The sequence below is a fragment of the Gossypium raimondii genome, chromosome 1 (genome assembly GCF_025698545.1).
Source record: "Gossypium raimondii isolate GPD5lz chromosome 1, ASM2569854v1, whole genome shotgun sequence".
NCBI classification, from domain to species: Eukaryota; Viridiplantae; Streptophyta; class Magnoliopsida; order Malvales; family Malvaceae; genus Gossypium; species Gossypium raimondii.
In genome coordinates, this window is record NC_068565.1 from 43,459,255 (window position 1) to 43,482,711 (window position 23,457).

The window sequence follows — 23,457 nt, forward strand, 5'->3', positions numbered from 1 at the left end:
GAGGTTAAAGAGTCATAAAACTCATCAACTGTGAGAGACTCAAGGCTATATAAAATCATATCTTTAAAGGTTGAATAAGACGGGGGCAACGAACAAAGTAAAATCAACCCTAGATCTTTCTTATCATAATGAACCTTCATGGCCTCCAAGTTCGAGAGAATTTCTTTAAACACTGTTAAGTGTTCGTGCACAGACGCACCTTCCTCTAAACGATGAGCATAATGACGTTGCTTCATATGCAGCTTGCTAGTTAGAGTTTTCGACATACATATTTGTTCCAACCTCTTCTATAATCTAGCAGCGGTCTTCTCTTTCATCACATCAAGCAAAATTTCGTTCGACAAATGCAGATGTAACTGTGTTAACGCTTTTTGATCCTCGTACTTTTTTCTCTTCCTTCGTCAATGTTGAAAGCATTTTATCTACCCCTAGTAGGGCTTCCTCAAGTCTATCTATGCAAGAATCGCCTGCATCTTTATCTATCACAACACGAATCTGGTGTTGCAATCCAACAACGGAATTTCATACTTCAAAGACTCCATTACCATGATTGAGATGAACAACCTGGAAGCTCGGATACCAATTTGTAAAAAACAGAACGTCAATAATGACAATTTATCGCAAAGAAAAAGAGAGAGAAAAATAAAGAACACACAGATTTTACGTGGAAACCCTTTCGAGGAAAAAACCACGGGCAGAGGAGAAGATAATTCACTATGTCGAATTCAAATAATTACAAGAGGAGTAGACTATGTCTATTTATAGGCTTGTAAAACCATATTCTAATAGAAGTGTAGTAAGATTGAAACACCTTATTCTAATCAATATCGAATAGATGGAGTTTAATAAGATTTAAAAAACATTATTCTAAAATAAAATAAAAGAAGTATAGTTCTATAGGGATTTTACTTTTATTTTATTTTACCACTGTATTTTATTTAAATAAGGATTTGGGTCTTTTAATTCTAACAGTTGTTATATCAAAATATTACAAAATCAAAGTTAATGATTTGGAATCGAAAATAAAAGAATTCTTAAATGTTGTTATATCAAAATGTTACAAAATCAAAGTTAACGATTTGGAATTGAAAATAAAAGAAAGAAAAAGGTGAAAAAAGATAAGGGGAAAAAAAAGAGGCATCAAGGCAAAAGGTAGACAATGAAAGTGGGTGGTGAGCAGCGATCAGCTCGAAAGCAAGCCTTACTACCACAACTATTAGAATTAGATCTTATTAGTCGATCGGATCGATTGAATCGATTGGTAGAACTAATTGAATCGACGGTCAAATAGTTTTTTCTCTATTTTTAGTTTTAAAAATAATTTATTTAATTAAATTGTATGAACCGTTCGACTCGAGAATTGATGATCTAACCGATTTAATCATCAATCCGGTTTTGAAAATCTTGATCATAGCCAAATTTTGTTAATGTTTCAGCTTTAATTTTAGAGAAAAATATAGAAGATTCTTTTAACAATTGTAATCATTAAGAAAATTTTAAAGAGATAAAATTAGTTTAAGAGATAAAAGTATTAAATTGAGTAAAATTTAAATGTATAAATGAACATTTATTTCAACCAAAATAAAAATAAATTTTTATATCAAATTTCCAGAAAAGAAAATCTAAAATTAATAAAAATAACACCAAAATATATTGAAATCCAATCAAGTTTCTTACTTTCATTCTAGTATCTTTTGTCATCTCAAATTTTGTCCACTAAATTAAAGGATATTTCCGTAATTTGAGAAAAAGGATAAAGGCTTCTCTTACGTGTCATCTATGAACAAAAGACATGTCATCAGTTAACTTATACCACAAAACCCAAGCATCATCCCAAACTCACCACAGCCCTCAACCCTCTCCATCCCTCTATCCAAATGGGTCAAAATCACATGTTCTACGGAACAGACACTGCTATCCTGTTCCTCATCTTTCTCAACCAACATCAACCATATACAATGATTTTATCAAAATTTTCAATTTTAATATTCGATAATCATAAGGTCAAAACTTTACTAAAAAGCACATCGAACTGCTTACAACTCGAGTCTTTGGTAGCGATATTACAGGCCACTGTAAAGCAGTGTTCTTTACCACACCAAAGCATTGCTATAAAAAGCAAGAAACAGAGTAACTGAAATTTAAAAAGCTCAGTTTTCTGCTCTGTTTTTCAGTGACAAGTTTCAATGGCAAAACCAGTTTCCATTGAAGTGTGGAACCCAAATGGGAAATACAGAGTTATTAGCACCAAACCTATGCCTGGAACTCGATGGATCAACCTCTTAATCGAGCAAGATTGCCGTGTCGAAGTAAATTATATGTTTTTTTCACTTCTCTAAATCCTCTGTTTTCGTTCTCCTCTTCTTCTGTTAAATCCCAGTTTTTAAAGAAGTTTTTTTTTCATCATCCTGTTCAGATATGTACTGAGAAGAAAACGATTTTGTCCGTTGAGGATATCATTTCTTTGATTGGCAATAAGTGCGATGGGGTGATTGGACAGGTGATTTTCTTCTTGGGATTATTTGTTTCAGTTAGAAAATAAAAATATGAGTTCTTTTTTGTTTCCATTTTTTTTTGGTGAGTTTTTTATGTTATGAATTTGTGTTACAGTTGACTGAAGACTGGGGGGAGACTTTATTTGCAGCTTTAAGCAGAGCAGGAGGCAAAGCATTTAGTAACATGGCTGTTGGTTACAACAATGTTGATGTTAATGCTGCCAACAAGTATGGTGTTGCTGTTGGTAACACTCCTGTAAGTTTCACTTTCCCACTTAGTTGCAAATAGTTTTACCCTTTCACCTTTGAAGCTTTTTAATAGGATAGTTTAATCATATTTGGGTATGTTTCCATAACATGGATAAGTGCCAAGCTCCATGTGTTCGATTATATGTCTTCTACAATGCATTGTAATGATAAAACAATAAATAAACTTGCAAAGATTTGAGTAGTGATAAAATGCTTACGATGTTGGTTCAGTAATTTTGGGGTAGAAGCAATTGAGCTAATGTTGGTGATAATTTGGTGTAGGGTGTACTCACAGAAACAACGGCAGAGCTAGCGGCTTCTCTTTCTTTGGCAGCTGCTAGAAGAATTGTTGAAGCAGATGAGTTCATGAGGGCTGGCTTATATGATGGATGGCTCCCTCATCTGTATGTCCACGAAATATTACTTATATTTCATTTTTTGTTTATGTCGATGATAAACTCCAAAACTCACTTACATCATGCTTGTACAATTCCACTTGTTTCTCTTACAGGTTTGTGGGAAACTTGCTTAAAGGACAAACAGTTGGTGTAATTGGAGCTGGTCGTATTGGATCTGCATACGCCAGAATGATGGTAATCTCTTACTAGCTAAATTACACACCAGATCTCTATGCATAGGTTAGATAATTTATTCGACATTGTTTGAGGACACTTGATCATAGTAACCTTGAATATAAATAGAAATTATTGTCTGGGTTGGTGAGGTTTTTGAAGTAGATTTTAAAGTTGTGCAAAATCCTGGCTCCTGAGATATGAAACATACCATATAATATTGCTGCAAAGTGCATATTTTCCAAGGCTTATTCTACTTTTGGTCCTACTTTGCTGCATTAATGGGAGTCATTTCGTTTTCCTATCTTATAACAGGTTGAAGGATTCAAAATGAACTTAATTTACTATGATCTTTACCAATCAACACGGCTAGAGAAGTTTGTCACAGGTATGTCTTGAGACATTTTCCGCAAGTTACCGAGTTGTCAATTCTTATTTTATGATGCTTTTATGTTTCCTCATCCCAGCTTATGGTGAGTTCTTGAAAAGCAATGGAGAGCAACCCGTTTACTGGAAAAGAGCATCAAGTATGGATGAGGTGCTTCGGGAGGCAGATGTGGTAGGATTTTCTTTGCTCAGAACTTTTAGTGTAATTTCTAGATCCAAGTTTTGAATTATAAGGCCGATTGAGAGGGATTGCTACCTGTTCTTTTTGTAGATAAGTCTTCACCCGGTCTTGGATAAAACCACCTATCATCTGATCAACAAAGAAAGCCTTGCAACAATGAAGAAGGTGATTGAGAACTTCTCTTTGTCCTTAACATTTGGAAATTTATGTCTTGCTCAAGGAAATATGAAGTGGATTTTATTTTTGCAGGAAGCAATACTTGTAAACTGTAGCAGGGGCCCGGTGATTGATGAAGTAGCTCTTGTTGAGCATCTGAAGCAAAATCCTATGTTCCGAGTTGGTCTTGATGTCTTTGAGGTGACTTTACGAACTTTCAAATCTCGAGTCAACCACATGAAAACCATCCTCAATTTAGTACATAATTGTTGATTAATGGTGTTGCTTTAGGATGAACCTTTCATGAAACCTGGGCTTGCTGAGATGAAGAATGCTGTCATCGTACCACACATTGCTTCTGCTTCCAAGGTAATGTTTACTAGGATTCACATATCACGTTGGAGTGACTTACCGGATTGTAATTTTTTTTTCCTCGTGCTTATGCAGTGGACTCGTGAGGGAATGGCAACGTTAGCTGCTCTAAACGTCTTGGTAATAGTTTTGCTTCTCGCTTTCTTTAAGTTCAGATATGTTTGGCATTAATTCGGGAAAAGGATCGAAAATATATGTTGTTTTTCGTCTGTGATAGTCACTGTTCTAAGCATTGCTACACATTCTCAATCCGCATTACAGGGCAAGATCAAAGGATATCCAATTTGGGGTGATTCAAATCGCGTCGAACCATTCTTGAATGAGAGTGTTCCACCTCCTGCTGCATGTCCAAGCATCGTTAATGCGAAAGCATTAGGTAATATTCATGTATCGAAACATTATTCACTTTCTCAAAATTGCAGGAGCCATGATGTATGTGTCTATAACTTCACATTCATCAATCAATCATCTTTTCTGCCTCAGGTTTACCTGTTTCAAAGCTATAAGCACCAACGGTCGGTCCGGGTTGCAGTCCGAGTAGTTTCTCCTATGAATGTGAAGTTTGGGGTTGTACTGAGTTTAGTTTATGCTAGACTGACAATGGCAATTACCATGTATATGTTGCATGGGGAAAGTACTCCTTTTATATACTTACATTTTGCTGTCTTGTATGTAATAGAGAACAGCTCTATAATTTCATCAAACAAATGAAGTTGCACTCATGGATTCATCGATCACTGTTCATCATACTATTTAAATTTGTATACATAAATCAGCAGTTGCATTGACCATCCAACAGTTATTTCTATAGACCGGTGAAATAGTTGACCTTTTACTTCTATTGAAATAATTTTGCTATATTATTTTTTTCCAAACCTCCTTAAATTGTAAATTTTTTTTAGCACTTTGTATGTTCGTTTTACTGTTTATATCCAAGGTTCATAATTGTCCCTCTTAATAATGTTGTCTCCAAGATCCAAACCTCTTAAGAGTACAATGTCTTATCAGTACACCGTACACCCAAACACGTGATGTTTCCTTAAATTGTAATTTGATAAAAGTTGTTATAGTAAAATGTTTTGTTAACAATTAATTATATAATAAATTATATGATTGAAATTAAAATTTTACCTCAATCATATCAAATTAAGTTGATTATTTATCAAATTAAATCTTAATTAAATTATTAAAAAAATTATCAATTATTGAATTTAATTCAAATTATTGTAGAAATTCTAGATTAAAAGTGTAACTCTCAGTACTTGATTTCATGGATTAGAGAAAATTATTGACAATTTTATGATTATTTTCGTTTCAAATCAATTTATCTATACTATATATTAAATAAGTTGGTATCATGAATCAACGAAGCACTAATTGAATTGAGTAATGATTAAAATACTCTTTATAAAATAAATCATATTATTTTAGAGTACTTTTATCATTTTATATATTTTATATTAAAATAAAAATATTAATATAATAATATCTAAACCCAAGCTTTTAATGTTTCGAAACTTAATACTTGAATCAATATTTTTTTTATAAATATATTTGTTATATGATTTTGAATTTCACCCATACAGTGGTTGGGTGCAACTATAATATCAGGCTGTGGTTTGAGTAAGGGTGTAATCGAGTCCAATTACTGTTAAGTTTGAGCACAACTCAAAATTTGAAACTCAAGACTCGACTTGAACTCAATCGAAAATCTATTTTCAAGTTCGAGCTCGATTAAACTCGTCTACCAGTTTTGTACTCAAGCTCGAGTTTGGCTCGATAATTAAGCTTAGGGTGAATAACATATATTAAAGGTAATAACATAATTTAATAATATAAAAATATAAAAAAAATTCGATAAGGCTCACGAGTCATTCGAGTTGAGTATTATTAAGATTGAATTCGACTCAATCAATAACTCAAATTGCTTGAATTCGAACTTAACTTAATAATTACTAAATCAGATTTAAATTTTTTCAAATCAAAGTCAAGTAAATTATATTTGAGTCAAAGTTAAAAATAAAAATAAAACATTCATAACTATCTTGTCTACAATTATGGAATCAGCATAAGCAATTTGCTCTACTGCCTCATTGACCATTCCCTTTCATTTGACCTCATCCAAATGGAAGCCAACATGTTTGTCATGAACTAAAGTAACAACGGTTAGAACAGTAAAACGAATATCTTTCATATAAAACTTAATAAATTAATACCTAATTTAGATTATCAAAAATAAAAATACACAAACATACTTAAATTTATTGATATTTTGAAATATTTAAGTCTTTTGATTTTGATATTTTAAATTAATATGGGTTCTCTCTTTTTATATATATAAGTCTTAGAAAAATTACGTATATGTAATTTGAGGATCATAACCCTACTATATACATTTTTACACATTAACTTAAATTTCTATTCAACCCATTAGACCCGATTTTATTTGATAATTTAAGCCCAGTAAACCTTAATCAAACCCGATCACGTTTAATTTGGGTTAACCTTTATGATAGTAAATAATAGGGTAAATTACATAAATGTTCAAACGACTATTATGAACTTTCTTGTTAGGTCACTCGATTTTAGAAAGTTACAAAATGGTCACTTGACTTATATTTTTGTTTTTCTTTGTCCATTTTGACCGACGTACCACTAATTTAGTTGTTAACTTAATGAAAAAGATTTTAGAATTTTTTCCACATAATTTTCCATGTCATTTATTTGATAAAAACTAAACAAAAATAAATAATAATAATAATAATAATAATAATAAACAATTCCATCTCTAATAATCCTCTCAATCACGTTCATTGAAACAATTTTTTTTACCGTCAGACTCATCGGTGGCCTCGTCGATTCTTTTTCCTCTTAACAATTCTCACTTCTTTTTGTGTGGTTGCTCACTCGTCACCTTCCTCTCTGGTGTAGTCCATTTCGGCCATGGATGGAGAAGCTAAGGAGGAAAACGACAGTGCGACGATGGAAAAAAACTATTGCAGAAATGGAGCTAGAAATAAAGGGCAGAATTGTGCGACCATGGATGGAACTGTTGCAAAATACTTCACATTTCAATTCGTAGGAGCCTAATTCATACACTCTTTCTCAATTTGTCATCATCAATTCATACACGAAAAAGTCAAAGAAATAAAATCCCTTTTATTTTGAAAATTAAAAAAAAAATCCAAAGACTTTAAAAAGCAAAAAGAAAGGGGGAAATGTGCAAGTCCAACCTAGTGGCTGCTAGGGGTGTTCAAACAGTCAGTTCGGTTAATACTCGAATCGAATTACTATTAACCAAATTACCCAAAATGTAAAAATCTTTAACCGTTAATTGAATTGAAGTTTTTTTTCAAATACATTAACCGAATCAAAATATTTCAGTTAATTCGATCAGTTAACTGAATTAACCGAAATTTATATGTTTTTGTCTTTTGGCTAAAATAAGTATAAAACATAATAAAAAAAATACATTGCTAATGTTTATTTTCTTTTATTTAATAGTTCAAAAAACTTTAAATGGAGGTGAAAACAACAAATAAGACATTAGAAACACTATATAAGTCTTGAAAACAGCAAATATTTCAGTTAATTGGTTAATACGGTTAATTACCCGGTTTCGAACCGAATTAACCAATAACTAAAATTCCAAAAATTCATTAACCGACCTCCAACCGAACTAAATTTGGCCATCGATTGATTAACCGAATTAGATCGATTAGGTCAATTAATTCGGTTTTAACCGAACTATGGACACCACTAGTGGTTGTCTGAAAACTTTGTTTGCAAAAGCCAATACTCTCTACTTCTAGCTCCATTTCTGCAACAGTTCCGCTCCCACCACCGCACTGTTGTTTTCCACCTTAGCTTCTTCGTCCATGGTTGCAATGGACTACACAGTAAAGGAAGGAACCGAATAAACTATCTACCCAGAAAGAAGCAAGGATTATGAGGAAGAAGAAGAATTCGGCAAGGCCACTAACGAGTCCAACAATAAAGAAAGTTATTCCAACGAAGGTGATTGAGAGGATTATTAAAGATGCAATTGGTTTTTATTTTATTTTTTTTATCAAATAAATTACATGACAAATTATGTGGCAAAAAAATTCTAAAATTCATTTCATTAAGTTAACGACCACATCAATAGGGCATCAGTCATTTAATAGAAAGAGACTAAAAAACAAAAATGATAAGTCAACTTCCATTTTATAACTTTTGAAAATCGAGTGACCAAATAAGAAACTTTAAAATAGTCAAGTATGTTAAGACTTAGTGTCATAAGTGTAGTATATTCGTTAATTTATTGTAACATCCTAAACTCAACCCAGTTCACCGGATCTGGATCATGGGTGTTATCACACAGAACACTTAGTCAAATTCACCAAATTGCATCAGATAACCTTTTATTTAAAACATATTATTTGTAATTACATTTTAAGACTACAACTCAATATACAAATATGGTACTTAATCATAAAATATTACAAAGTACAATAAATCTTTCTTAAAACAACCATATGATAGTTACAAATTCATTAAAATAGAATTCTACAATACGTCACCTGACCGGCTGCATGCGTGCATGTTAAAACAATGAATTATATAACAATTTTGAAAGTCCAGTTTTACTGCAAGCGTACAGTGTCAGTTGTAATATTTATAGTTCCGACGGAACACGAAGTATTCCAAGAGGTTGAACCCAAAATAAAAGGCGATTAAGCAATAACTAACATACACAATAGAGTCTAAGCGGCTACTAATACGATTTTATAGTACGACAATTCATAACAAGATAAGTTTGCAAGAAATTAAATATTCTATTCTAGGGGCTAAATTCCAAAAAAGAGTAAAACTAAAGGGCTATCCTGCAAATAACTAATGGGGGTTGGTTGGATTCAATGTGGTTCATCGAACCTCGGACAATGGACATAAATCGCATAAATTACCAAGTAGCTCTATTTTATCTTTCGATCTCAATTTCATTGACTTAGACAAATTAGATCTGATTTATCTTTCGATCTCATCGGTTAATCCGAGACTAATGAACAGGTGTGCGACAAGATTACCTTCAGGTCTCACTTTATCTTGATATTTCCCTTAGGGGTGTCACTATCTAAGTTCTTAGTTCTATTTGATTTAGTCTAATTTATTACGATTTAGTCTTTTGTCCAAAAGTTTTAGTTTACCCACATCTCCATCAACCAACCTCCTTAAAGGTTTAGTTACACACGCTCAAGGTAAAAGAAATAAACATGAAAATGTAAAAAAAAGGTAGCCATGAAAGTAAAACTTAAGAAAAATGTAAAAGTTGAGATTTTTGTGCAAGAAAACTTAATTAGCATGTAACCAAAAGCATTTAACAGGAAAATCTAAAGCAAGAAACATAAAATGAACAAGCTTTAAGAAATTGAAAGTAAAATAAACTAAAATACATTAAAGTAAAGCTTAAAAGGTCTTGAAATTAAGGTACAGGGACTATAAATGAAAATAAACCTTAGCTACGATACTAACTAACTTAACTAACACTAAGAATAACAATAACAAGAAGTAAATGCAAAAAAATAAACTTTAATCTAAGGTAGAAGAAGAGAAAAATAAAAACCCTAGAAAAGTGCAGAGAAAAACTAAAGAAAACCTAAAGAAAACTAAACCTAAAATTAAACTAATGTGTGTGTCTCTCCTCCTCAACAATTTTTAGCTATTTTAAAGTGTATTCTAATAAATTTTCGTTGCCAAAAATGCCCCTACACGGGCCTTGTGTGATTGGTGAACTGGGTAGACAAAAACTGCCCTTTTTGTCTAAATTTGTCCCCCTGACGAAGGTGGATATCGCGATACCACTGAAAGGAGTCTTCACTCTCCTATACTATTGGAGGTATCACGATTCCAAGGTGTGGATATCACGATACCCTTTGTCTTGGTATCGTTCTCACTCGTTTGCGACCTCCAACACATCCTTACATCATTCAAACACAAGTTAGGCCTCCCAATAGCATTATCAGCCAATTTGGGTCACAAAATAGACAAAAATGAGACATTTTCACTTATTAACCAAAAATAGGAAAATAACGAAAAACTATGCTAAAACGCTATTTTTCTCGAGAAAAAGCTCCTTAAGTGCATTCGAAAAGCCTAATTTGCCATATTGATTTGTGGCAGATCACCGCCCCGTCAACTCTGTATGCGTAATAACTCGATACGCCTCTTCTTTGGCGTAGTCTTGGCTTTGTCCCTCCAAGCACAGTCTATTAACATTGAAACATGAAACATATATACAACAAAAATAAATACAAGAGTACTTAATGAACTTTATTACTAAAATGTCTTGACAGATACTTTATATTCTTGAAAGAACGTCTTTGCATCAACCATCTTTCTAAACTACTTATATTTGGCAGATACCACTATAGTTGTAATACATATATATATGTCAATTATATCTTCTTCAATTACACATTCTTTCTATTTTAATTAACTGAAGATTTTTTTCAGGCGTTTCTTAATTCTCTCGTTCACATATGCACTTCTGAACAGAACATACCTTCAAAATCCAACTAATACAACCCATTTTCTAATACTTGCTCTTAACTTAAAACAGTTGTTCAATATCATTATTCAAAGGCAAACACATACACGTATGGTAAATACTTACGTATATCTGAGTTGTAATAGCTCGTTTTTAGTGAAATCAGAATAGTGGTTTCAGGACCACAACTCTGAGTCTAGAAGAAAAATTATTTTAATATTATTTTATGGTCTGCATTATGATAGAAATGTCATATGAAAATTTCGTAAATAAATTTTACTGATTTCATGTCTAATATGATAAACGGACCAAATTGTATAAATTGCAAAAGTTGAATTCTAGTAGCTAAAGGGATCAAATAGCTATGGAATTAAAAATTGGAGGTCCTTTTATGGAAAATAGACTATTTAGAGGAGTTAGTAGATAAGTATGATTAGTCATCATTGGAAAATTAAATAAAGAAAAGGACTAAATTGGAAAGATGAAATAATAAAAGATGATAAATTAATTAAATAAGAAAATGTCATCATTTTCATCATCTTTTCAAAATTAAAAAGATGGAAACCCTAGCCATGAAAGCCTAAGTTCAAGCAAGCTTATTTGGCCTAATTGGGTAAGTATCTTTGTCTCGTTTTTAATGGTTTTTATGTTTCCAAGATCGTAGTAACTTAATCTAGCTATCTCGGGGATTAATTTGTAAAGTTATCAAAGTGTTACGGTTTTTTCATGGATGAGTATGTATGAATTATGAAGTTTTATGGTAGAAAATGAAATGTTGTTGATAGATAAACAACTTTTGTAAAGAGAATTTTGATGAAATTATGATTTAGGAACTAAATTGAAAAGATGTAAAATTCATGGAAAAATTCTAAATTTTATGAAATACATGGGCTACAAATGTTATATGTAAAAATCGGCTAGGCTTGAAATAGGGATTAAATTGCATGAATTTTATTTTTGAACCTAGGACAAAATCATAATTAATCAAAAGTATATGGGAAAAATAATAATTTTTCCAAAGATGTGTATTGGATTGAATTGAATATAAATTGATTTTAAATTCATTAATATAGATCCAAATAGACACAATACAGAGTTAGATCGAGGAAAAAAAAGTATCAGATTAGTAGCTTTTGTGTATACGGACATTGTTGAGGTAAGTTCGTGTAATTAAACTATATATTCATGTGTTTTAGATTGAATATTTTTGTATGAAATTCGTATAAATTGTCATGTGTATTTATTAATCACATATCCGAATATATCAAACCAGTATAAGTCCCGTTGAACCAAAGAAATGCGATGGATACAAATGGCATTGTCATTAAGCGTTCCCGATTGGTTGTGGTCCTGCATGTGTTGCGGACACACCACAGCTCTTACAAGTGTCCTAATATCTAGCTCTAACGAGCTTCCCATTATATGGTTCTTGTGACCTTCCCGATTAATGACTCTCTTGAGGTTCCCGTTTGTGGCTCTTATGAGCTTCCTGATTAATGGCTCTCTGGAGCTTTTTGATATTGGCTCGCTTGAACTTCCTGATTATGGCTCTTATGAGTTTCCCGCTAAACAGCTCGGATAAGTTTCTCATTACATGGCTCACATGAGCTTCCCGTTATATGGCTCAAAAGAGCTACCCATTTATATGCTCACATGAGCATTCCTGAATATGAATTGACGGATTACAATTTTGTACACTTAGTGTGTACTACTCGTGTATCCATCGATATTTTAAATGATTCAACGGGCAAAGTTCTGATATGTGTCAATCTGAGTTCAAGGCAAATTATTATGGAAATATACTTAAAATACATTGATATAATTGTACTTGTTACAATGACACATGATGAGGAAACTGTATGAATATGGAAATTTGATTATTTATAAGCTCATACATGTTTATTAATATTTATATGAAATACATGACTAACATGATTGTTGAGGATATGTGTTTAGGCTTTTGGTCAAGTTGTTTGGAATATGTTTTGTATGCTTACCTTATATGTGAAATAATGGTAAGTTAAATTTCATGTTATACGAGCTTACTAAGCATTAAATGTTTACTCTGTTTTATAGTAATTCAGAAGCTCGTTGGGTTGGAAGCTTGGCGGAGATATCTCACACTATCCATCGGCCTATTTCGGTACATATAGAAAACTAATTTTGGTTATAATGGCATGTATAGAGAAATTTGGCTAATATTGGCTTAAAAGTATTTGGTTGTAAATAGCCATTGGAATGGCTTGAGTTGGACATATTTTGAAATGTATATATATGTGTGGTTTCATCATGTTTTTTGTGTATGGTGTGGTTAAATGATAGATAGTTTATAGGCATATTGATGTATGAGTTGAGATAGTATATTTGGTATAAGTAAGCAAATAGGTGTTTTGATTAATACGATAAATTTGAATGCTAAAATATATGTGGTATATGACATGTTTAAGACTTGGTTTTAGCTTGATTTAAATACCTTGTATTGGTTTGTAAATGTGTTAAAATGTTAATGTAGGTGGAAGACAAATTTGGTGAGAAATGTGGCTTGAAAAATGCCTATTTTCGTCCACACAAGCAGAGACATAGGCGTGTGTCTCAGCCGTGTGTGGCACACAGCCTAGCACATGGGCTTGTGGTTTGGTCGTGTGTCCCCTGCATCTTTAAAATTTTAAAATAGAATACTCAAAATTGTTCACACGGCCTAGCACACGGGCGTGTGGATAAGTCGTGTGACCTCTACACCTTAATTATGCAAGTCAGTATGTTCACACGGGCGTATGGCTTGGCTGTGTGATCCAAGTCAGTGAGCTACTAATTTTGGACACGGGCTGGGACACGACGGTGTGTATCTATTTTGAATACCCACATAGCTTGAGACACGGACGTGTCTCTTGACCATGTGAGACACACGAACGTGTGTCCCCTGCACATTAAAAAAATTTTGATATTTTACGAAAAATTCTCTGAGTACCCGATTTAGTCTCGACTTGTTTTTAATGCATATTTTAGGCCTTGAGGGATCATATAAGGGACAATATGATTGATTTTGATTGATTTATGATATGAATGTTAAATGATATAAAATGTTTGTTATTTATTCTATAAATTTCGATAATGCTTCGTAACCCTATTTTGACAATGAATTCAGGTTAGGGGTGTTACATTTATTGGTATCAGAGCCACGTTTAGTCTATTTTTGGACTAACGTAACGTATACGAGTTTAGCTATACATGTCATTATATAACCTGTGATAGTGTGATATCTCATGATCATTTTAAAACATGTTTTTCATATAGCAATGTCATCCAACCAAGCTGATTCCAAAGAAGCTGAGAGTAATGTTCATGCTTCTGTACAAAGAGTAGCCTCGAGTAGTAAAAGGCTCGTGTTTGTAGGCCGAGGAGGAGAGGCTAAAGAATACTTCTTCCAAATGATGAATGAATGGTTTACTGAATATGTGAGAACAAATCCAGTTGTACGACAACCTCCACCGCCTCCTGTTTCTCAATCGATTCTCGATATGCCTCAAGGTACAGAACTTATTATGACTGGTAAGTCTCCTGTTGATAAAATTCGTAAATATGGAGCAGAAGAATTCAGAGCTACCGCCGAAGATGATCCCAAGGGAGCTGAATTTTGGTTAGAAAACACTATCAGGGTCATTGACGAACTATCCTGTACACCGGCTGAATGTCTAAAATGTGCAGTATCTTTGTTAAAAGATTCAGCTTACCAATGGTGCACTAATTTTAGTTGTATCGAAGGAAAAGGTCACTTGGGAATTTTTTTCAAACTGAATTTCGAAATAAATACATCAGTCAAATATTTCTTAATTAGAAACGTTAAGAATTCTTGGAGCTTAAACAGAGGCATATGACAGTGTCTGAATATGAACGAGAATTTGTCTAAGTAAAAATGCCAGAGAATGTATCCCGACTGGAATCTGAATGTGTAAGCGGTTTGAAGAGGGTTTAAATGAAGACATAAAATAATTGGTTGGGATCCTTGAGTTGAAAGAATTTGTTGTACTGGTTGATCGAGTCTATAAAGCTAAAGAGCATAGTAAAGAGAAAAGACAAGTTGAGATTGAAGCCCGAACTTCAAGTAAAAGATTTACGGGGAAGTCACACCAAACGGCCTCAAAGAAATTAAAAAGATGTCATGATCTTTCTACTACCTCTGCGGGGTACTCTGGGAGAGATAAAAGCACTCGAGACTCTAGTCCAAGATCCTAGGCTACATCTATAGCTAGTGTGGGAAGTGTTAGAAACACTAAACTTAGGTGCAAGCATTGTAATAAGTTACATTTTGGTGAGTGTCGCATGAAAAGCAGAGCTTGTTTTAGATGTAGTTCCTTTGATCACTATCTTAGAGACTGCCCAGAGAAACTTGAAAAAGATGCAGTTCAGACTTAAAGTGTAATATCCCGAAAATTACTACTGTAATACCTCGAAAATTACTACAATAAGAAAGTAGGTATCCTTAATAGTAAAACAAGGAAATAAAGTGACAAAAAGGGAAATTTTGAGTTATGGCAACATTGGGAATTATATTATGACATATTAATTCAAGAAAGGATTAAATCGCAAAAGTGAGAAAAGTTTTGTTGCCCAAGAGTAAATACTCAAAATTTAAGGGGTTAAAGTGTAAATACGAAAATTTTGAAGGACCAATAGTGTAAATATTTTAGGGGTGGAATAATTTAGAAACTAAAGAAAATGGATGAATTAGGACCAAATTGAAAAGGTGAAGAATTTTGAGAGACTAAATCACAATTTTACCAAATTAAGTGATTTAAGGATGGAATTTTTAAAGATTATAAAGGGCAAAATGGTCAATTAGAAGAGAGAGAAATCTAGAAGGCAATGATGATGTTGGTGATATTTTAGATTAATTAATTAAATAAATATTAGTTTATTAATAATTTAATTTGATTTTTAAATGATATTTATTATTTTATTATTATTCTATTTAGTATATATATGGAAGGAAAGATGAAGAATTTTCATCTTCTTCCATGCAACCAACGTTAGAAGAGAGGAAAAGAAAGAAAGTTTTGTTTTCTTTACAATTTGGTCCTTCCATAAAAAATTTACCATTTTCACTTAGAAATCAAAAGAATTTTCATAGCTTCCAAGAGAGAAAAATAACAAGGAGACAATGGGGAGCTAAAATATCAAGTTAGATTCAAGAAATAGAAGCTGGAGGAGAGAGAAAATCAAGTTAAAGATTGAAATCAATAGCACAAGGTAAGAACATCAAGATTTCAATATATTTTTAAGTTTGATATTATTGAAAAAGAATGGAAATAATGTTATAGTAGAGTTTTCTTATATAAGGTCTTATGTTCTTGATATATTAGTGAAGAAAAATAAGTGAAAGTGATGGGAAATATTATAGAGAAAGGGAATAATGGAGTTATACACCTAGTAATCAACATTTTGCACTAAAATAGTTTTGGACAGCAGCAGTAGTCTAAATTTGAAAAATCACCATAAATCGTGAAAATTGAATTAGAGGATGAAAAAAATATGGAATTAAATCTTATTGAGTCTAGTTTTTCATAGAAGAAACGTGTAAGAAATGGAATTTCAGATCATGAGTTATAATAAATTTTGTGAGATAAGGTCAGAATGATTTCGGGTTCCTTTGTTCTGACTTTGAAAAATCATAAAAATTGGAGAAAAATGATTAGGGGCTTAAATTTATATGTTTAAAATATTGAATGAGTCCATTTTCAATATAAATAGATGGGAACATTATCCGAATCTTGTACGATGAGATAATTAATTTTTAGTGAAGAAGGGTCAAAACTGTCAGATAGCAGAATATGGATGAATTTAAAGAATAAACTGTACTTATTGGCTAAACCAAAAATTCTGAAAATTTTATGGTAAGAAGATATGTGAGTCTAGTTTCAGAGAAAATTTTTGGATCTTAATTCGGAGTTATGTAGCTCAATATATAAATAATTTTGTGACAATAACTCAAGCGGACAACTTTGAATGAACAAATAAATAAATAGTGAAATTATAGATAATGTTACATATAAGCATGTTATATACATTAAGGATGTGGAATGGAGAGGAGAAGGAGGAAAATATATGATTATTCAACTAGCATGAGTTTTTGTTAAAAATGGGTAATTTGCATGGTTTAGGTTCGGTGACTAAATTCAATAAAAGTAATATTTTAAGGGTAAATTTGTAAAAATGTCAAAAAGTGACCAAATTGCATGAAATGAATTGTTTTATTATTTAAATTAATAAATTGAATGAAATATTAATTTATATCAAGATTGAGTGGAAATTCGAGGAAAATAGAAAATTATCAAAATGTCCCTGAATTTTGGTATTTCTGTAATTTAGCCTGGTAAGTTCGTGTAACTTGAATTATATTCTTAGATGATTGAAATATATATATTGGATTGAGAGATTGATTTGAATTGTGAACATGAGAAATTGTGAATTGAATGAAATGGAAATGAAGCTTTGAATTACATGTGTAAATATCGGGTCTCGTAGGCCCTATTTGTTATGAATATAATATTTCGAGGATATGTTGTAAAGAATTATAAAAGAACGTTAATAATTTAAAAGTTTTAATTTGGATGAAATTTTGTAACTCGGTTTAATATGTATGCAAATGTATGTCTTCTAGTAATGCCTCGTACCCTATTCCGGCGTCGAATACGGGTAAGGGGTGTTACAATGTGACATCGCCAGATTCGGTCATAACGTTTAGACCGGGTTTGGGGTGTTACATAAAGGCCGAGCAACCCTGCTACAAGAGGTAGACCACCTCGTAATCTCGGTAATGTAAGTGGTAGTCGGGGTACGACAAAAGATTCAACTGTCTGATCTAAAGCAGGAGCACCGGTTGGAACTTATGCTATTCGTGCACGTGAAGATGCCTCTGCACAAAATGTTATTACTAGTACTTTCTCTTTTCTTGATACTGAAATAACTGCTTTGATTGATCTCGGTTCAACTCATTCATATATTTGCACGAATTTGGTAACTAGTAAAAATTTACCTATCGAGTCCACTGAATTCTTGGTTAAAGTATCAAACCCCCTAGGCTAGTATGTGATGGTGGATAAAATTTATAAAAATTGTCTGTTAATGGTACGGGGTTACTGTTTCCCTGCTGATTTGATCCTATTACCGTTTGATGAATTTGATGTGATTCTGGGTATCGATTGGTTAACTCAGCATGATACCATGGTAAATTGTAAACAAAAGCATATTGGATTGAAATTTCAGAATGGTGAAATGATTTGTATTGAATCAGATAAAATGGATGGGTTGTCTAATGTAATATCAGTCATGTCAACACAGAAATATGTGAGAAAACTTTATGATATTTATCTTGCTTATGTGTTGGACACTAAAGTATCTAAGTCGAAGATTAAATCAGTGCTAGTGGTTTGTGAATATCCTGATGTGTTTCCCAAGGAGTTACTTGGATTACCGCCGGTTAGAGGGGTCAAATTTGTTATAGACCTTGTACAGGGAACAACACCGATATCGATAGCACCGTACAAAATAGCTCCTACGAAGTTAAAAGAGTTAAAAACACAGTTGCAAGAACTACCTGATAGGGTTTTGCTTGACCTAGTTTCTCACCTTGGAGTGCACCGGTTCTATTTGTTAAGAAAAAGAATGGATCGTTGAGATTATGCATCGACTACCGTTAGCTCAACAAAGTCACAATCAATAATAAGTATCCATTACCTCGTATTGATGATTTGTTTGATCAGTTGAAAGGTGCCATAGTGTTCTCGAAGATTGATCTCCGTTTTGGTTATTATCAATTATGAGTGAAAGACTCGGATATGCCAAAAACAACATTCAGAACCAGGTACAGACATTATGAATTCCTTGTGATGCCGTTTGGTTTAAAAAAATGCACCTGCAGTGTTTATGGATTCAATGAATAGAATTTTTAGACTGTATTTAGATAGATTTATTGTGGTGTTCATTGATGATATTCTAGTATATTCTCTAAATGAGACTGAACATACCGAGCATCTGAGAATTGTTTTGTAAACTTTGTATGATAAACAATTGTTTTCCAAATTTAGTAAATGTGAATTTTGGCTTTGGAAAGTTGGTTTTCTAGGATATATAGTATCGGCTGAAGGCATCAGAGTTGATCCAAATAAAATTTTAGCAATTGTTAACTGGAAACCACCAAAAAATTTATCTAAAATCAGAAGTTTTCTAGGATTAGCCGAATATTACCGAAGATTTGTAAAAGAGTTCTCAATGATAGCTACACCAATAACATGATTATTACTGAAAGATGTAAAATTTGAATGGACCGATAAATGTCAGCAAAGTTTTGATCGCTTGAAAGCCGTATTGACTAAAGCACCAGTTTTAGATCAACCTAAATCAGGTAAGGAATTTGTGATTTACAGTGATGCATCATTGAATAGTTTAGGTTGTGTCTTGATGCAAGAAGGTAAAATAATAGCCTATGCATCCAGATAGTTAAAATCACCTGAAAAGAATTACTCGATACATGATTTAGAATTGACAACTATTATTTTTGCGTTGAAAATTTGGTGACACTATTTGTTCGGTGAAAAGTGTCATATATTCACTAATCATAATAGCTTAAAGAATCTGATGTCACAGAAAGATTTGAATCTGAGACAACGTAGATGGCTTGAACTGTTGAAATATTATGACTTGGCAATTGATTATCATCCGGGAAAAGCAAATGTGGTTGCAGATGCTCTAAGTACAAAGTCTTTGTTTGCTTTACGAGCAATGAATACCCGATTGTCATTGTTTGATGATGGCTCAATCTTAGCTGAGCTAAAAGCTAAACTGATGTTTCTACAGCAGATTTGTGAAGCTCAGAAAAATGATATTGAGTTACAAGCTAAACGGGTACAGTGTGAATCAATTTCTGATTCAGAATTTCAAATGGGACCTGATGATTGTCTGTTGTTTAGAGGCAGAATTTGTGTACCGAAGAATTTATAACTTGTACAAAAAATTTTGCACGAAGCTCATAATGGTACAATGTCTATTCATCCGGGAAGTAATAAAATGTATAATTATTTGAAAAAGATGTACTGGTAGTCGGGAATGAAATGTGATATTTCTGAATTTGTGTCTAGATGTTTGATATGTCAGCAAGTTAAAGCTGAGCATCAGGTACCTTCAGGATTATTACAGCCAGTTACGATACTGGAATAGAAATGGGATAGAGTTATTATAGACTTTGTATCGAGGTTACCCCTATCTCCAAAAAAGAAAGATGTTATTTGGGTAATTGTCGATCGTTTGACGAAGTCTGCACATTTCATTCCGGTACATATGGATTTCTCCTAGACAGGTTAGCAGAGTTGTATGTTTCAGAAATTATCAGACTACATGGAGTACCAATCTCCATTATTTCTAATAGAGATATGTGTTTTACATCCCGATTTTGGAACAAGTTACAAGAGGATCTGGGTATGCAATTACATTTTAGTACCGCATGTCATCCTCAGACCGATGGTCAGTCAGAGCAGATCTTAAACATAAAGAGATAGAGTTTTAGGTTGGTGATAAAGTATTTCTTAAAGTTTCACATTGGAAGAAAGTTCTTCGGTTTGGTCGAAAAGAAAAATTGAGTCCACAATTTATCGGGTCGTATGAGATTTTTGAAAGAATCGGGCTTGTTGCGTACCGATTAGCACTGCCGCCAGAACTTGATAGAATTTACAATTTTTTTCATGTGTCTATGTTACAACGGTATCGATCAAACCCTTCACATGTTATCTCTTCGACAGATGTCGAGATTCAGCCTAACATGACATACAATGAGGAACCGATCAAAATTTTGGCACGTGGAATGAAAGAACTGAGAAATAAAAAGGTAGCTTTAGTAAAAGTCCTCTGGCAACGACACGGAATAGAAGAAGCTACCTGGGAATCGAAGGAAACTATGATAAAGCAATATCATAACCTCTTTACTGGTAAGATTTTTAATGACCAAAATTTCTTAAGGGGGAGAGTTGTAACAGCCCGTTTCAGTGAAATCGGAACACTGCTTTCGGGATCACAACTCCGAGTCTGGAAGAAAATTTATTTTAATATTATTTTATAGTCTGCATTATGATAGAAATGTCGTATAAAAATTTCGTAAATAAATTTTACTGATTTCATGTCTAATCTAATAAAAATGACCAAATTGCATCAAACCAGTATAAGTCCCGTTGAACCTAAGATATGCGATGGATACAAATGACATTGTCATTAAGGGTTTCCGATTGGTTGTGGTCTTGCATGAATTACAGACACACCACAGCTCTTACGAGCGTCCTGATATTTAGCTCTCACGAGCTTCCCGTTATATGGTTCTTGCGACCTTCCCGATTAATGGCTCTCTTAAGCTTCCCATTTGTGGATCTTATGAGCTTTTTATTAATTGGCTCTCCGGAGCTTTTCGATAACTGGCTCTTATGAGCTTCCTAATTAATGCCTCTCCGGAGCTTTCCGATATTGGCTCGCTTGAACTTCCTGATTATGGCTCTAATGAGCTTCCCATTATACAGCTCAGAGGAGTTTCTTGTTACATGGCTCACATGAGCTTCCCGTTACATGGCTCGAAAGAGTTACCCGCTTATATGCTCACATGAGCATTCCTAAATATGAATTGATGGATTACAGTTTTGTACACTTAGTGTGTACTACTCTTGTATCCATCGATATTTTAAATGATTCAACGGGCAAAGTTCTGATATGTGACAATCTGAGTTCATGACAAATTATTACGGAAATATACTTGAAATACATTGATATAATTGTACTTGTTACAAGGACACATGATAAGGAAAGTGTATGAACATGGAAATTTGATTATTTGTGAGCTCATACATGTTTATTGATATTTATATGAAATACATAACTGACATAATTGTTGAGGATATGTGTTTAGGCTTTTGGCCAAGTTGTTTAGAATATGTTTTGTATGCTTACCTTATATGTGAAATAATGGTAAGTTAAATTCCATGTTATACGAGCTTACTAAGTATTAAATGCTTACTCTGTTTTATAGTAATTCAGAAGCTCGTTGGGTTGGAAGCTTGACAGAGATATCTCACACTATCCATTGGACTATTTCAGTACATATAGAAAACTAATTTTAGTTATAATGGCGAGTACAGAGAAATTTGGCTAATATTGGCTTAAAAGTATTTGGTTGTAAATAGCCATTGGAATGGCTTGAGTTGGACATATTTTGATATGTATATATATGTGTGGTTTCATCATGTTTGTTGTGAATGGTGTGGTTAAATGATAGATAGTTTGTAGGCATGTTGATGTATGAGTTGAGATAGTATATTTGGTATAAGTAAGCAAATAGGTGTTTTGATTAATACGGTAAATTTGAATGCTAAAATATATATGGTATATGACGTGTTTAAGACTTGGTTTTGGCTTAATTTAAATGTCTTGTATTGGTTTGTAAATGTGTTAAAATGTTAATGCAGGTGGAAGACAAATTTGGTGAGAAATGTGACTTGAAAATGGCCTATTTTCATCCACATAGTCGTGTGTCTCACACACAGCCTAGCACATGGGCTTGTGGTTGGTCGCGTGTCCTCTGCATCTTTAAATTTTTATAATAGAATACTCAGAATTGCTTCCACGGCCTAGCACACAGGCGTGTGGATTGGCCGTGTGATCCCTGTACCTTAATTATGCAAGTCAGTATGGTCACACGGCCTAGCACACGGGCGTGTGGCTTGACCCTGTGATCCAAGTCAGTAAGCTACTAATTTTGGACACAGGCTGGGACATGACCATGTGTCCCTATTTCGAATACCCACACGACCTAAGACACAGGCGTGTCTCTTGACCGTGTGAGACACATGGCCTGGCCACACGGGCGTGTGTCCCTTGCACCTTGGAAAATTTTTGATATTTTGCGAAAAATTCTTTTGAGTACCCGGTTTAGTCCCGACTTGTTTCTAATGCATATTTTGGTCCTTGAGGGATCATATAAGGGACAATATGATTGGTTTTGATTGATTTATTATATGAATGTTAAATGATATGAAATGTTTGTTATCTGTTCTATAAATTTCGGTAATACTCTATAACCCTGTTCTGGAAATGGAATCAGGTTAGGGATGTTACATGAGTACTATCAAACCATTAAGTTAATCATACCATGATTCGATGCCATACAACCCATATTGACAATGTACTTCATAGATCAATCTGTTAACATTCACAACATTATTCCAGACACTCAAAATAATTGATATTCAGTTTTCATAAGATTTCAGGCGAAGTCATTATGCAACTCAGATATGACAAATTCCAAATAACTTTGATTCAGTTATATCACCATGGCGAATACTTTATTAACATCCAGATACACGGTTCTTTTCAAAAGCACCCTTTAAACTTATTTATTTATTTCACAGATCGTACTCAACTCTTAACCCTGAGCATATCAATACCTTATCACAGCCAAACTTATTACAGGGCTAACAGAATTTATCCATA

The 23,457-nt window shown here is 33.1% G+C and overlaps 1 protein-coding gene across 1 annotated transcript; it reads left to right on the forward strand.

Annotated features, from left to right (window-relative positions):
* The first annotated feature begins 2,107 nt into the window (after positions 1-2,107).
* On the forward strand, positions 2,108-5,149 carry LOC105785924 (glycerate dehydrogenase). Its single transcript, XM_012612128.2, has 13 exons — positions 2,108-2,309; positions 2,417-2,500; positions 2,611-2,751; positions 3,027-3,148; positions 3,256-3,337; positions 3,632-3,704; positions 3,784-3,875; positions 3,975-4,049; positions 4,134-4,241; positions 4,332-4,409; positions 4,488-4,532; positions 4,674-4,788; positions 4,896-5,149. The coding sequence occupies exons 1-13, from the start codon at positions 2,187-2,189 to the stop codon at positions 4,916-4,918; spliced, it is 1,161 nt and encodes a 386-aa protein (XP_012467582.1). The 5' UTR covers positions 2,108-2,186; the 3' UTR covers positions 4,919-5,149.
* The last annotated feature ends 18,308 nt before the right edge of the window (positions 5,150-23,457 follow it).